Raw genomic sequence first — 16,446 nt, 5'->3', positions numbered from 1 at the left:
TATCATATTATGAAGCTGAAGCTTATGTTACTCTCTTCCACATGCATAATTTTCTGAAGTCATATGGAGCACATTGCTCAAGTAATTAATACAGAAATATGACTTACCTGATGACCCTGGCATTGAGTCTGCCATTTTGCATGTTTTGATGTTTTCTTCATAACTCTATCAACAGAAGGCAGAGATATTCGATGCCTTGCACTAGCCAAACGTCCAAAATAATGATCATGAAGTTTGAATGGTAAATGAGACAGTTTACTGTGTTTAAAATAGGATAAAAGTTAGTGTCCAATATATTGGACACCAGGTCTGAAAGGGTTAAATAAGTTGTTTTCCCCTCGTCTTCTTCTTCTTCTTCTTCTGATGTTGGAAACAACTTTCAGATAAATATAATTGGGGAGGGGGGAAGAATTCGTTTACTAATGGCTATAATGTGTTCTTGTTTTGCAGAAAGTTTTGCTTGAATCTGAGGTGGGTAGTGAAACATTACCAGAAGGTTGGAATGCAGAAGATACATATGCCCTGAGATACGCTCACAACAAGAGACTCTTTATATTGCGTGGTGTGAGAACTGAAGGTGATATCATCTTTAATTTGCTGGTGAGTAATTTTAGAAATCTTGCTCAGTTTTACTTACTGCATATTTGTATTAGCGTCTCTCTCAACTGATTACAACACATTTACTGTGAAATACTCATAGTGGCTGTGTACAGTGAGACCATAAAATAATATAACATAATTCTTAGGCACCGATAGCTGCATTCACTTAAATGCGCCCAGTATACAGTATTCGGGAGATAGTGGGTTCAAATCCCACTGTCGGCAGCCCTGAAGATGGTTTTCTGTGGTTTCCCAATTTCACTCCAGGCAAATGCTGGGGATGTACCATAATTAACACTAGGTTTACCGCAGCGGTCAAAATGACTGTTTTCAGTTTTGTTTTCTCTATCATTCTCGTTGTACGCTTAGGACATACAAACCCTTTGGTGGATTTTATTTATTTTAAGTGTACTATTTGGCACATAGCTCCAAACACCCGTTACTCCTTTCCAGTTAGTGCTGCGAGTTAATATACCTACTTTTACCGGACGGTCACTTTGACCGGTAATGCATTAGGTACCCCATTAGACTTCTGTGGCATTCATTTAGAGCGGGATATCTTTATAACTAGCTGTTATAGTATATTTTATTACCGTAGCATTGTACTGAAATGTATTGTTGTGCTACAATGGTGCAGTTGTTGGCTATTTTCAAACAATCATACAAGTAGACTGACAGGAAAATATAGTCAGTATTTGTTCAGTATTGAAAGGTGTGCAATCATAATGAGCAGTCAATTATGGTGTTCAGTCATTCCAAACATTCAAACTAGATTTCCCATTTTTTGTAATTACCCCGAAGAAATATGTTCTCACGTAGTCTGCTGATGGATACCGAAATTCTCAACCATAAGCATAAAATTTGCCCATCACAATCAATTGATGAAGCTGGGACTGATTTGGACCTCCATAAATACGAACACGTGTATAGCTTGACAAAACCGAAATAGTTCGGATAGTGATTTTAGTTGCGTCGAGCCTGTAGAATTGCCACGTGAACATGAAATCACACAGTAGCCTTCGACCTCAAGTGTACGGGAATTACCCACCAAATGGCGACGCACGTGCACCAGCAAAACAGCTTATGACAGATGTAAGCTTATGTGACATTAGTCGTTTGGTATTTATGTAATTCTATGCACAGTGCAAGTAAGTTTGGTTTTATATTTTGCAGGTGAAGGAAACACTAAGTAAGATAGTGAAATTACTAGCAAGGAGCACAATATCAACTGCAGTAGGCCGAACATATGCTGTGGTAAGTCAACATATGGGTATGGTCAGCACGCGGCGGTGGGCAAGGAAGAGGTTGCTTTGGATGGAACAGTATGGACTCGCGTTGATCTACAAAGCCTACTAGGCCATCAAGGACAGCAAAATATACTCAGGGAAATTCCAGGACCCATAGGACATGCAAATCGCCACATTGAAGGGACTTGTGCCGCTACAGCTTGTCTTTTTATTGAAGAATCCAAGCTGCACCACATCGAACGATATACTGAGGTTGGAGCCCACGAAATTCTGGACAATCGAGAAAGGACAATTTCTTTGGAAGAATCGGACGCTGTCATTGGTATTTTATACGCACGTGTAACTTTGGAGCTGACACGAAAGTTCTCGATCTGTGGTCACAGAAGTGAGGTCCTGGAATTTTCTCCCAAACTGTTTTCTGGAAATCATGAGGTTTCTTCGATTCAATTAAATATCTACCTGCAGGGATCACCTGAAAATTGACAGATTTGTGCTTGTATCTGTTGTGTAGGACAAATTTATATCTAATTTTACTATTTGCTACAGACCAAGTGAGAACCTTACCGTGAATGAACAGCTCTTTCCATCGAAAGCTAGATGCACATTTATGCACTATATGGCCAACACACCAGACAAGTTTGGTATTAAATTTTGGTTGGCTGTCGATGTGGAAGCCAAGTATGTTGTAAACCATTTTTCCTATCTTGGGAAAGATGAAACGCGTCCCACCCATCGGACCCTAAGTGAACATGTAGTATTGCGTCTTGCCGAGTCTTTCATCAATCAGGGAAGAAATATTATTTGTGATAACTTCTTCACTTCTCTGAAACTAGCAAAATCATAGAAGAAAAACAAAAAAGGTATCATAGGCAAACTGAACCGGAGTAGGAGAGAAGTTCCTCCTTCTGTGAAGACCAGCAATGACCCAATGTACAGCACAGTAGTGTTCAAAAATGAGGATGCAACTCTCAAATCCTACCAGGGTAAAATGAACAAGAATGTCCTCATTCTGGTACAGTACATACTGATGTAAACATTAACGAACAACATCCGAAGAAAAAACGTGAAGCTGTCTCTTTTATAATTCTACAAAATTTGTTGTCGACATAGTAGATCAATTGGTACACGGTAAATTAATGAGTCGGCGATGGCCAGTGCACGTCTTCTTCGACATACTAGATGTCGATGGTATAAATGCTTATACATTGTGTAAGGCAACAGCCGGCAAGCAAATACCGAGAAGGGTAGTCCTGAGACAACTGGCGACCGATTTAGCGCATCCTTATGCGTCTCTTCGGATTAGTAGGCTGCAACAATGAGGCCCTAACCTCCGAAGAAAGTTCACATCGCAGATAGTGTCAGGTTGTAGTGTGGTGTGCAAAGGGAATAAGACAATTGGAAGGTGTGCAATATGTAGAAAACTGCTCTTTGGTTAAGTTCAGTTCAAAGGTGACCAAGCAAAAAAGTGTGTGTGTAAAGTGCGAAAAATAAGTTGAAAAGCAGAAAGTGATATTCATGCGGATATGTATATAATGCTAGCTAAAGTGTGTAAGAGGAACATTCTGCCTTGCTAGTGAATTTATGTATTTATTTATAATTGTGTTTAAATTATGGTCCATGATGTTTTTTTTACTCAATTCGAACCTTTTTCTGGCACCAGCAAGAATACGTGTTACTATCGGTCAAAATGACCGCTTCGGTAAAAGTAGGTAGAAAGAATGTTTGGTAATCCTAGTGTGAAGGCCACAGCTGTTTCCTTCCCACTCCTAGCACTTTCCTGTCCCATCATCGCCATAAGATCTGTCTGAGTTGGTGTGACGTAAAGCAGCTTGTAAAAATTGATAAATAAATTTCCATATATATACAAGTTAATAATAATGTTATTGGCTTAACGTCCCACTAACTACTTTTATGGTTTTCGGAGGCACCGAGGTGACGGGATTTAGTCCCGTGGGAGTTCCTTTACGTGCCAGTAAATCCACCGACACGTGGCTGCCAAGTTGGGGTCAGAAGTCCAGCACCTCAACCGTCTGAACCACTGCCCGACAGATACAAGTTCAAAGTAGCACTATAGTAGTTACACGTTTAGGAGGGACAAAATCATACAGAAATGAGATCCTTCCTTTATGCTTGCAAAGGGCTCACCGACCTGCCCTTAGAAGTATTCTTACTTATATAGAAAAATTAAAATGGAAACTGTATCAAACTGTGAAATGCTACCATTTTCTGTGTTCCTTTTTGCTGGTGAGCAGTTTGCAATTGTCTCCAGTAGAGCGCGCAGTTGTGTGATCCATGACTGCCACGTTCCATGATATTAATAAATCGCAAAAATTTGAAAGTGTTGTGTATGCTGGAGGCAACAACAGTATCCACAACATTAATGTGTTAAGTACATGGTAAAATGGACACATTTTTAAGTTAGTCACAGTGTAAGCAGTTGAATCATTGTGGACTTCATAGAAGAGATCTCGGAAGTTAAAATGGTGGCAAGTAAATTAATTTTCGTGTGCCAGATATGTGCATGCAAGTTTAAGTGATCGGCAAAGAAGGCTACATTTTTGGAAGGGAAAATTTCCTCCGTAAATGCTTTGTCGCCTACTGATCACTGGGAAACTGGCCCCAGTCAAATTTCTACTTGCAATGAGCACATTGTATCCTCTGACGTATTGGTTAAGTTAGTATTCATTAATTGAAGTTTTGGCCGTTGTCGAACATAGAATTTGCTACTGGGTGAGGGGCTGCACGGTTTGGGTCACGTAGGTGTCATAGAATTGTGTTGTTGTTGTTGTTTGAGTCATCAGTCCATAGACTGGTTTGATGCAACTCTCCATGCCACCCTGTCCTGTGCTAATCTTTTCATTTCTACGTAACTATTGCATCCTACATCTGCTCTAATCTGCTTGTCATATTCATACCTTGGTCTACCCCTACCGTTCTTACCACCTACACTTCCTTCAAAAACCAACTAAACAAGGCCTGGGTGTCTAAGATGTGTCCTGTCATTCTCTCTCTTCTTCTTGTTAAATTTAGCCAAATCTATCTCCTCTCACCAATTCGATTCAGTATCTCTTCATTCGTGATTCGATCTATCCATCTCACCTTAAGCATTCTTCTGTAACACCACATTTCAAAAGCTTCTATTCTCTTTCTTTCTGAGCTAGTTATTGTCCATGTTTCACTTCCATACAGTGCCATGCTCCATACGAAAGTCTTCAAAAATATCTTTCTAATTCCTATATCAATGTTTGAAGTGAGCAAATTTCTTTTCTTAAGAAAGCTCTTCGTCTGCATTTTATGTCCTCCTTACTTCTGCCTTCGTTAGTTATTTTACTATCAAAGTAACAATATTCATCTACTTCCTTTAAGACTTCATTTCCTAATCTAATATTTCCTGCATCACCTGCCTTCGTTCGACTGCACTCCATTACTTTTGTTTTGGAATGATGAAGTGAGAGCAGCTTGTAAACGTAAAAAGAAGGCTTATCAGAAATGGCTCCAAACAAGGGCCGAGGCAGACAGGGATTTGTACGTAGATGAAAGAAACAGAGCGAAACAAATAGTTGTTGAATCCAAAACGAAGGCATGGGAAGATTTTGGTAATAACCTGGAAAGGCTAGGTCAAGCAGCAGGGAAACCTTTCTGGACAGTAATGAAGAATCTTAAGAAGGGAGGGAAAAAGGAAATGAACAGTGTTTTGAGTAATTCAGGTGAACTCATAATAGATTCCAGGGAATCACTGGAGAGATGGAGGGAATATTTTGAACATCTTTTCAATGTAAAAGGAAATCATCGTGGTGGTGTTGCAAACAGCCAAGCTCATGGGGAGGAGGAAAATGACGTTGGTGAAATTGTGCTTGAGGAAGTGGAAAGGATGGTAAATAAACTCCATTGTCATAAGGCAGCAGGAATAGATGAAATTAGACCTGAAATGGTGAAGTATAGTGGGAAGGCAGGGATGAAATGGCTTCATAAAATAATAAGATTAGCATGGAGTGTTGGTAAGGTACATTAAGATTGGACAAAAGCAGTAATTGCACCTATCTATAAGCAAGGGAACAGGAAGGATTACAACAACTATCAAGGTATCTCATTGCTTAGTATACTAGGGAAAGTATTCACTGGCATCTTGGAAGGGAGGGTGTGATCAGTCGTTGAAAGGAAGTTGGATGAAAACCAGTGTGGTTTCAGACCACAGAGAGGCTGTCAGGATCAGATTTTCGCCAGGTAATTGAAAAATGCTACAAGAGGAATAGGCAGTTGTGTTTATGTTCCGTAGATCTAGGGAAAGCATATGATAGGGTACCGAGGGAAAAGATGTTTACCTTACTGGTGGACTATGGAATTAAAGGTAGATTATTAAAATCAATCAAAGGCATTTATGTTGACAATTGGTCTTCAGTGAGAATTGATGGTAGAATGAGTTCTTGGTTCATGGTACTTACAGGGGTTAGACAAGGCTGTAATCTTTCACCTTTGCTGTTCGTAGTTTACATGGATCATCTGTTGAAATGTATAAAATGGCAGGGAGGGATTCAGTTAGGTGGAAATGTAGTAAGTAGTCTGGCCTATGCTGACGACTTGGTCTTAATGGCAGACTCTGCCGAAAGCCTGCAGTCTAATATCTTGGAACTTGAAAATAGGTGCAATGAGTATGGTATGAAAATTAGCCTCTCGAAGACTAAATTGATGTCAGTAGGTAAGAAATTCAACAGAATTGAATGTCAGATTGGTGATACAAAGCTAGAACAGGTCGATAATTTCAAGTATGTAGGTTGTGTGTTCTCCCAGGATGGTAATATAGTAAGTGAGATTGAATCAAGGTGTAATAAAGCTAATGCAGTGAGCTCGCAGTTGCGATCAGCAGTATTCTGTAAGAAGGAAGTCAGCTCCTAGACGAAACTATCTTTACATCAGTCTGTTTTCAGACCAACTTTGCTTTACGGGAGAGAAAGCTGGGTGGACTCAGGATATCTTATTCGTAAGTTAGAAGTAACAGACATGAAAGTAGCAAGAATGATTGCTGGTACAAACAGGTGGGAACAGTGGCAGGAGGGTACTAGGAATGAGGAGATAAAGGCTAATTTAGGAATGAACTCGATGGATGAAGCTGTACGCATGAACCGGCTTCGGTGGTGGGGTCATGTGAGGCGAATGGAGGGGGATAGGTTACCTAGGAGAATAATGGACTCTGCTATGGAGGGTAAGAGAAGTAGAGGGAGACCAAGATGACGATGGTTAGACTCGGTTTCTAACGATTTAAAGATAAGAGGTATAGAACGAAATGAGGCCACAACATTAGTTGCAAATCGAGGATTGTGGCGACGTTTAGTAAATTCTCAGAGGCTTGCAGACTGAACGCTGAAAGGCATAACAGTCTATAATGATAACGTATGTGTATGGAATGTATGGAATTCATGTCTGAATGGTAATCAGTGGAACTGTTTTTCAATTTGGAGTGAAAAACGAATTTACATTGCGGTATGAATGCTGTGGATGCTGAGCCCCCTTATCCAAAGGAACCTTAAGTCTACCAGTCTTGTCACTCATTACCTAGTTTGCCTGGCTTGTGTGATGTTGGTATGTGAAAGTCTCATCTATAGTTCAATTACCCTCCTGTCATATGTCATGAATGGACCTTAGAAATACTGTTCTAGCTTCAGCAATATTACTGTGTCCCATTAACATCTTACATCCATGATTACATTTTTTATATTCAGAGGAGAGTTTCAATGCTGCCGGAAATTGTCCATCTGTGTACATCACATCACAGTGTACATCAAAGATGTCAAAGACAACTAAGTATATTTCTTGTTTCTGGCAGTGAGCGTAAACTTAATAGTCCCAGTTGATTTAATGGATGACTTTGCTTTGCTTACAATTCTTTGTACCTTATGAACACTGACACCGCATGCAGCTGACGTGAGTTCTTGTAATGTGGCACCATCCTTCCACCTTCCGTGGCTGAGTCCATTATTCTCTTAGGGAACCTATCGGCATCCATTCACCGTACGTGGTCCCATCATTGAAGCCAGTTAACACGTACTCGTACAACAGAGTCAGTCTAAAAACAGGTCACTGCAAAGATAGTTTCATTTGAGGGCCGGCTTCTTTTTTACAGAATGTTGTTTATCACAATTGCAAGCTCATTGCATTAACTTACCTTGATTCATTTCACTTAGTGTAGCAACGTCGTGGGAGAATACACATCCTAAATGCTTGAAACGATCCATCTGTTCTGTTTTTGAATTCCTGATGTGACATACAGTCCCCCTAGGTTTCTTCCCCTAATAATAATAATAATAATAATAATAATGTGTAAGATTTATGAAAAGACGTTTGAATTTTTATGGACATATTCTCAGAATGAGTAATCAGAGATTGACCAAAAGAATTCTGAACCTACCCCTATCAATGAAAGTAAAAAACTTTCATTTTTCGCCATTGTAAAGTAAATTCGCTGCTCGACGTTGGAAAAGATCTTCAGGAAATAGGCATCACAGATGGCATTGTGTTAGACAGATCTAAGTTCAGAAAATTAGCCGCCAATCACCGCTTTAAACATCATCCTTCTTAACTAACCCTTTTCAATACATGTGTATTCCAAATGGATCTAAGATGGCTGAGATACTGATCGCTACAACAAACTCTCAAACCGTGAAATTATGGTAAAAAATCTTTAGACAGAGGCAGGGTTAGAAAACATTGAAAAGTTTGTCATCCACCCCGTCCAAGAAAAGGAACAGAAATTGGTGGTGATGAAGATGAGAACAGAGACGATGAAGAAGATGGTTTATATAACGTGAAGTCCTACCGAAATGACCTATCAGCCGTAAAGAACATTCAGTCTATTTCACTAATGAAAAATTACTTGGAATTGTTCGACATTATTTGCTATGCCAGTATTTTAATTGAGAACCGTGCTACCAGGGATAATTGTGTCCAGTGTACAATTCTGGATTACTGGAAGAAGTAAATGACAGTACTGTACTGTATTACTGTTGGCGTTATTTCTATAAAACATGCATTGTGTATTAAATAAGTGTATAGACTGTGCTAATACTCGCATAATGGAGCTTCAATATGCTGATGACAATGCAACACCTGCCCCTACACCCAAAGAGCTTCAGACATCCATCAACTGGTTTAAGGAAGCTTATGAACGATTTGGTCTGACCATCAACACCCGCAAGGCTAAAATACTTGCACAGCCGGTACCAGGTGGTACTGGTACTGTCTCTGAACTAAATGTCACCATAGTCGGAACACCTCTTGAACAGGTAGACCAGTCCACCTACCTTGATAGTATTCTAACTGTATGCTGCAACTCAGAAAAGGATGTGGAAAATAGAATACACTCTGCCCATGCAGCTTACGGCCGCCTCTCCCACTGATTTTTCTTGAATGAGGACCTCAGAATATTTATCAAACTAATGGTGTACTGAGCTTTAGTCATAACGACATTACTATATAGATGTGAAACCTGGACACTTTACCGTCGTGACATAAAGAAACTGGAACGCTTCCTTCAGCAGAAACTTAGATCCATCATGGACATCAAATAGGATGACTACATAAGCAGTGTGGCAGTTCTTGACAAGGCGCATATGAACAGTATAGAAGCTTTCATCATCACTCATTGGCTTAGATGGGTTGGTCACATCCAGCATATGAGTAATAACAGACTTCCTAAACAACTTCTCTACGGTGAGATTGGTTATCACAAAAGGCCTCAAGGTGCTTGTTTGAAACGTTACAAAGACCAGATTAAGAAGACTGTGAATAGCACCAACATAAATGCTAACCAGTGGGCTACAACTGCACAAAACCGTGTTCTTTGGCGCAAAGCTACTGCAGAAGGTGTCTTACTGTTTGAGGAAGCATGTCACAGACAAGACACTGAAACCCATGAAAAGCGGAAACTACCGGTATGCCAGATCCAACCATGTCCTCCATCCACCTATAGGTGTGACCTGTGTAGCTTCATGTTTCATGCGAAGATTGGTTTGATCGGTCATCTACGACATCTCCATAGAGCCAACAGACTTTAAGAAAAATTGCAAGAGAAAAACGTATTCTTGGAAATAAGTAGCAGCCGATGATAGACTATACTACTGTGTGCTACTGTGCACAGGGTTTGAGCCCCACTGTTGGCAGTCCTGAACATGGATTTCCATGGTTTCCCTTTTTTTTTTTGCTAGTTGATTTACGTCGCACCGACACAGATAGGTCTTATGGCGACGATGGTTTCCCATTTTCATGCCAGGAAAATGCTGGGGCTGTACCTTAATTAAGGTCACGATCAATTCCATCCCATTCCTAGATTCTTCCTATCCCATCATCACCATAAGACCTATCGGGGGTTCCGTGGTTTCCCATTTTCACACCAGGCAAATGCTGGGGCTGTACCTTAATTAAGGCCATGGCCGCTTCCTTCCAACTCCTAGGCCTGTCCTATCCCATCGTCGCCATAAGACCTATCTGTGTCGGTGAGATGTAAAGCCCCTAACAAAAAAAAAAAAGACCTATCGGTGTCAGTGCGACGTAAAGCAAGTTGTAAAAAAAAAAACTACTGTCCACAGGAGGAGGTTCTAAGCAAGAACAGATTTGTATGTGCTGATGAACTAGTGTGTACTGTATAAGTGTGTGATTAATGTCATTATTGTATCTACTACCGCACAAAATCATATAAATATACTGTTTGATTATCTAACGGAGGTGTGTACTTGTGATTTTTATGAGCTAGAATTCTGTATACAGTGGAAAATATTTCCATTTCTTCGGGGGTCTGCTGAAGACAGGTTTTACTGTAATATATTCCAAGTCCATTAAGTTTCAGAGTATTTCTTCCACTAAAAATCACTACGCGCATGCTTTCGTTAATACATTCCATACGAGAAAATCTGTAAAATAAAATATCATTAGAGGCTAACCTAACACAGTATCGAATAACAACACTTTGCACTGTTTAACTGTAGTGCTCGGTCCTTATTCTGCGAAGCAATAGATGACAGTCACCCTGTGTAGGTTTTCAGAGGTAAAATACTGTCTGTTATCTGCCAGCTTGTCCTTGTACCGCTTTAGATACTTCGGCATTCTTGACACCAAAATCTGAATAAAGACTTTAAGAAGAATTACAGGAGAAAAACGTATTCTCGGAAACAAGTAGCAGCGATGATAGACTATAGTACTGTGTACTACTGTGCACAGGGTTTGAGCCCCACTATCAGCAGTCCTGAACATGGATTTCCATGGTTTTTTTCTTTTTTTGCCTCGCACTGACGCGCGCGCGCGCACACACACTCTCTCTCTCCCTCTCTCCTCTCTAACACATGATTGGGCATATTTCAACATTCCCATTGAAATACTAGTATATATACCTGGCTATATGTGATTCATTGCTAAGACCTTCATTTTATCTGTCTCCCAGATTAGCTCCTATATCTTGTCACTACAGAAATGTGGATTTCCAAGAAAGCATTGAGGGGTATACAAAAGTATTTTCTCAGTGTCCCGAATATTGAACCTTTCGACGTAGTTTAATTATATTGAATTGTTGCCGTTTATATTGAAATTGATCCAGAAGTCAATGTGCAGAATGCAAAATAAAGGGGAGATGTCCTAAAAGGATATTTCCAATGAAAAAAATACAAAAATGTCTCAATAATGGCACAAAAAGTTTTAAAAATCACCTTAAAATTAAAAACTGGTTTAAATGACCAAAAATAACTTCATAATTAAGAATTGCTATAATCTAGGCATCATGACATACATTGTTATACATGTTAGCAGTGTGTAATATATCATTTAAAAGATGACATGTCATCAAAATCAGGTAAATAACATAGCTGTGGAGATTGGATCCATTTCCCACCTCTCTTTCAGTGTCCAGATTACGTATGGATATCTGTGCTCATTCATTATCTGTTATGTTTTCTTCTTTCCAGAGGGTGTCGGACCTCTCAGTTTCCAATGTATCCTTTGCTGTTGATGATACTGTCCGTAACCTTAGTGGCCCCATTGAAAATTTAATCCCATCGTACACTGATGTTCTGTATAATATACAGAAAGATCTTATTGATCCTGTCTTCTCTGGGAAAAAAAGGACAGCCACAACTCAGACAGCCGAAGGGGAATCGTCGAGGGCTAATGAGCCTACGGCACCAAGATTTCGATACGAAGATGACCCTCTCCGTGTTCCACGACGTGATGTTGACCCAGGCTTTGGCTCAAACTGGTAAATGCATATACTGTAATAATAATTTTCTTCAGTAATTCTATATACTGTGCTAGCTAGATTATGTTTGTTCTGTCTCATCAGGAATGAGGCTGAGATCATCTTGTTGTTTTGCTCCTTAAATCAACCACCACAATCAGTGTCTTCTTCTTCTTCCACCTAGCGCTTTTCCACTGGTGCATGATCCGCTGTTTTAATCTTGGCTCGCCATTTTGCATGATCTTGGGCATCATTTGGTCTTCAGTTCAGACTCTACTTATCAGCACTGCTTTGAACGTCCACGTGGATGTTGCCCGAGGGAGTGGATGAAATTGGTAACTATTCCAGGTGCATACCATTGGAGAAGTTTTTCCCTTGCCTTCTCGGTGATGGGTGCAATGGCCGTTTGCTGGCATGAGGCAAGAGGGTGATGCCCATCGACCAATGGAGGATATGCATTTTCCCTGGTGTGGAATTGGCACTCCGTAGTTGTGTTGGCTGGACAATATTTAGCACCATATAAAGCAACAGGACGTATCATCAGTCTGTAGGCGAGGTCCTAGATACATGGAGCTTATGATCTTCGTTGAGGTTTCTCGATTAACTTGGATGGAGCCGTTGCTTGGGATGGTTGCCAGTATCCGTACTCTTTTTGTTCACTATCAAAGGGTAGGAAGGGTCCACCTATTCCATACTATTAGTTTGTATATTGTCTTATAACACTGGGACTAGTTTTGACCCCATATATATTGGGTCATCTCCAGCCATGCTCCATTTGGAAGACATAAGCACACCTCCTCTGCGAACCATGTGACCTTGCCGCGGTGGGGAGGCTTGCGTGTCCCAATGATGCAGATAGCCGAGCCGCAGGTGCAACCATATCGGATGGGTATCTGTTGAGAGACCAGACTAACGAATGGTTCATCGAAAGGGGGGTAGCAGCCTTTCGGTTGTTGCAAGGGCGGTAGTCTAGATGATTGACTGATACGGCCTTGTAATAATACTCAACATGGCTTAGCTGTGTTGATACTGCTACACGGCTGAAAGCAACGGGAAACTACAGCCGTAACCACCTCCCGAGGACATGCAGCTCTCTCTGTATGAAAGATGTACTGATGATGGCTTCCTCCCGGGTAAAATATTCCGGAGGTAAACTAGTCCCCCATTCGGATCTCCGGGTGGGGACTACACGAGAGGGGGCGATCATCAGGAAGATGGATACTGACATTCTGCGAGTCGGAGCGTGGAATGTTAGGAGTTTGAATCGTTGTGGTAGGTTAGAGAATCTGAAAAGGGAGATGGATAGGCTAAAGTTAGATGTAGTTGGTATAAGTGAAGTACGTTGGCAGGAAGAACAGGATTTTTGGTCAGGCGACTACCGAATTATCAACACGAAATCAAACAGGGGTAATGCAGGAGTTGGTTTAATAATGAATAAGAAAATAGGGCAGCGGATAAGCTACTTACGACCAGCATAATGAAAGAATTATTGTCGCCAAGATAGACACCAAACCAATGCCCACCACAATAGTGCAGGTCTATATGCCTACTAGTTCAGCGGATGATGAAGAAATTGAAAGAATATATGAGGAGATAGAAGATTTAATACAATATGTCAAAGGTGACGAGAATCTAATTGTGATGGGAGACTGGAACGCAGTAGTAGGCCAAGGAAGAGAAGGTAGCACAGTAGGAGAATTTGGATTGGGACAAAGGAACGAAAGAGGAAGTCGGCTGGTTGAATTCTGCACTGACCATAATTTAGTCCTCGCCAATACTTGGTTCAAACACAACAAACGACGGCTGTATACGTGGACGAGACCTGGAGACACTGGAAGGTATCAAATAGACTTCATTATGATTAGGCAGAGATTCAGAAACCAGGTGTTGGATTGCAAAACTTTCCCAGGAGCAGACGTGGACTCTGACCACAACTTGTTGGTCATGAAATGCCATCTGAAGTTGAAGAAATTGAAGAAAGGAAAGAATGCAAAAAGATGGGATCTAGACAAGTTGAAAGAAAAGAGTGTGATGGATCGTTTCAAGGAACATGTTGCACAAGGACTAAATGAAAAGGCTGAAAGAAACACAGTAGAGGAAGAGTGGAGAGTCATGAAAAATGAAGTCAGTAGGGCTGCTGAAGAAATGTTAGGAAGGAAGAAAAGATCAACTAAGAATCAGTGGATAACTCAGGAGATACTAGACCTGATTGATGAACGACGAAAATACAAGAATGCTAGAAATGAAGTGGGCAGAAAAGAATACAGGCAATTAAAGAATCAAGTGGATAGAAAGTGCAAGGTAGCTAAGGAAGAATGGCTGAAGGAGAAGTGCAAGGATGTCGAAGGCTGTATGGTCCTGGGAAAGGTAGATGCTGCATACAGGAAAATCAAGGAAACCTTTGGAGAAAGGAAATCTAGGTGCATGAATATTAAGAGCTCAGATGGAAAGCCACTTCTAGGGAAAGAAGATAAAGCAGAAAGATGGCAGGAGCATATCCAACAGTTGTATCAAGGTAACGATGTAGATAATTTCGTTCTGGAACATGAAGAGGCTGTTGATGCTGATGAAATGGGAGACCCAATTTTGAGGTCAGAGTTTGACAGAGCTGTGAGTGACCTAAATAGGAACAAGGCACCTGGAATTGATGATATTCCCTCTGAATTACTGACTGCCTTAGGAGAAACCAGCATGGTAAGGTTATTTCATTTAGTGTGCAAGATGTATGAGACAGGAGAAGTCCCATCCGATTTTCGGCAGAATGTTGTTATACCTATTCCCAAGAAAGCCGGTGCTGACAGGTGTGAAAACTACCGCACTATTAGTTTAGTATCTCATGCCTGCAAAATTTTAACACGTATTATTTACAGAAGAATGGAAAAACAAGTTGAAGCTGAGTTGGGGGAAGATCACTTTGGCTTCAGAAGAAATGTAGGAACACGTGAAGCAATCCTGACTTTACGTCTGATCTTAGAGGATCGAATGAAGAAGGACAAGCCCACGTACATGGCATTCGTAGATCTAGAAAAGGCATTCGATAATGTTGATTGGACCAGGCTATTTATGATTCTGAAGATGATAGGGATCAGATACCGAGAACGAAGAATTATCTACAACCTGTATAAAAATCAGTCTGCAGTGATAAGAATCGAGGGCTTTGAAAAAGAAGCAGCAATCCAGAAAGGAGTGAGGCAAGGCTGCAGTTTGTCCCCTCTCCTTTTCAATGTTTACATAGAACAGGCAGTAAAGGAAATCAAAGAGAAATTTGGAAATGGAATCACAGTCCAAGGAGAGGAAATCAAAACCTTGAGATTTGCCGATGATATTGTTATTTTATCTGAGACTGCAGAAGATCTCGAGAAGTTGCTGAATGGTATGGATGAAGTCTTAGGTAAGGAGTACAAAATGAAAATAAATAAGTCCAAAACAAAAGTAATGGAGTGCAGTCGAACGAAGGCAGGTGATATAGGAAATATTAGATTAGGAAACGAAGTCTTAAAGGAAGTAGATGAATATTGTTACTTGGGTAGTAAAAAAACCAACGATGGCAGAAGTAAGGAGAACATAAAATGCAGACTAGCACAAGCAAGGAAGAGCTTTCTTAAGAAAAGAAATTTGCTCACTTCAAACATTGATATCGGAATTAGAAAGATGTTTTTGAAGACTTTTGTGTGGAGCGTGGCATTGTATGGAAGTGAAACATGGACGATAACTAGCTCAGAAAGAAAGAGAATAGAAGCTTTTGAAATGTGGTGTTATAGAAGAATGCTGAAGGTGAGATGGATAGATCGAATCACGAATGAAGAGATACTGAATCGAATTGGTGAGAGGAGATCGATTTGGCTAAATTTGATGAGAAGAAGAGATAGAATGATAGGACACATCTTAAGACACCCAGGACTTGTTCAGTTGGTTTTTGAAGGAAGTGTAGGTGGCAAGAACGGTAGGGGTAGACCAAGGTATGAATATGACAAACAGATTAGAGCAGATGTAGGATGCAATAGTTACGTAGAAATGAAAAGGTTAGCACAGGATAGGGTGGCATGGAGGGCTGCATCAAACCAGTCTATGGACTGATGACTCAAACAACAACAAGCACACATATAACCAATAATGATATAAACACTGATATGACACAATTTATAGTCTTAATTTAAACCATTGATGAAGTCTGAATAACATATCTACACTTAAAACTAAATAACACATAAAAAATGTTGTGGTTGATGGCAAAATATTTGTCGTTTTTACAGCAGCCATTGTTTTTTAGTTGATCTGGGAGTTGATATCCTTTTCTGTGTAGATGAGCAACTTGACTGATATTCATGTTTGTTCAATAATAATATAGGTCAAGACTTATGTAGATTTAAGGGGAACATTTTGTAC

General features: G+C 40.3%; 1 protein-coding gene across 1 annotated transcript in view; it reads left to right on the top strand.

The window, feature by feature from the left end:
- Positions 1-16,446, top strand: part of LOC136879112 (proteasome inhibitor PI31 subunit) — a 54,060-nt gene that overhangs the window by 15,982 nt on the left and 21,632 nt on the right. Inside the window, exons 2-3 of the mRNA XM_067152858.2 lie at positions 451-600; positions 11,792-12,081. Coding sequence (XP_067008959.1) covers positions 451-600; positions 11,792-12,081 — 440 coding nt within the window. The remainder of the gene's footprint in view (positions 1-450; positions 601-11,791; positions 12,082-16,446) is intronic.

This window comes from Anabrus simplex, chromosome 8 (genome assembly GCF_040414725.1).
Source record: "Anabrus simplex isolate iqAnaSimp1 chromosome 8, ASM4041472v1, whole genome shotgun sequence".
NCBI classification, from domain to species: Eukaryota; Metazoa; Arthropoda; class Insecta; order Orthoptera; family Tettigoniidae; genus Anabrus; species Anabrus simplex.
The sequence above is the reverse complement of the archived record's forward strand: the minus strand, read 5'-3'. Positions and strand labels throughout refer to the sequence as shown.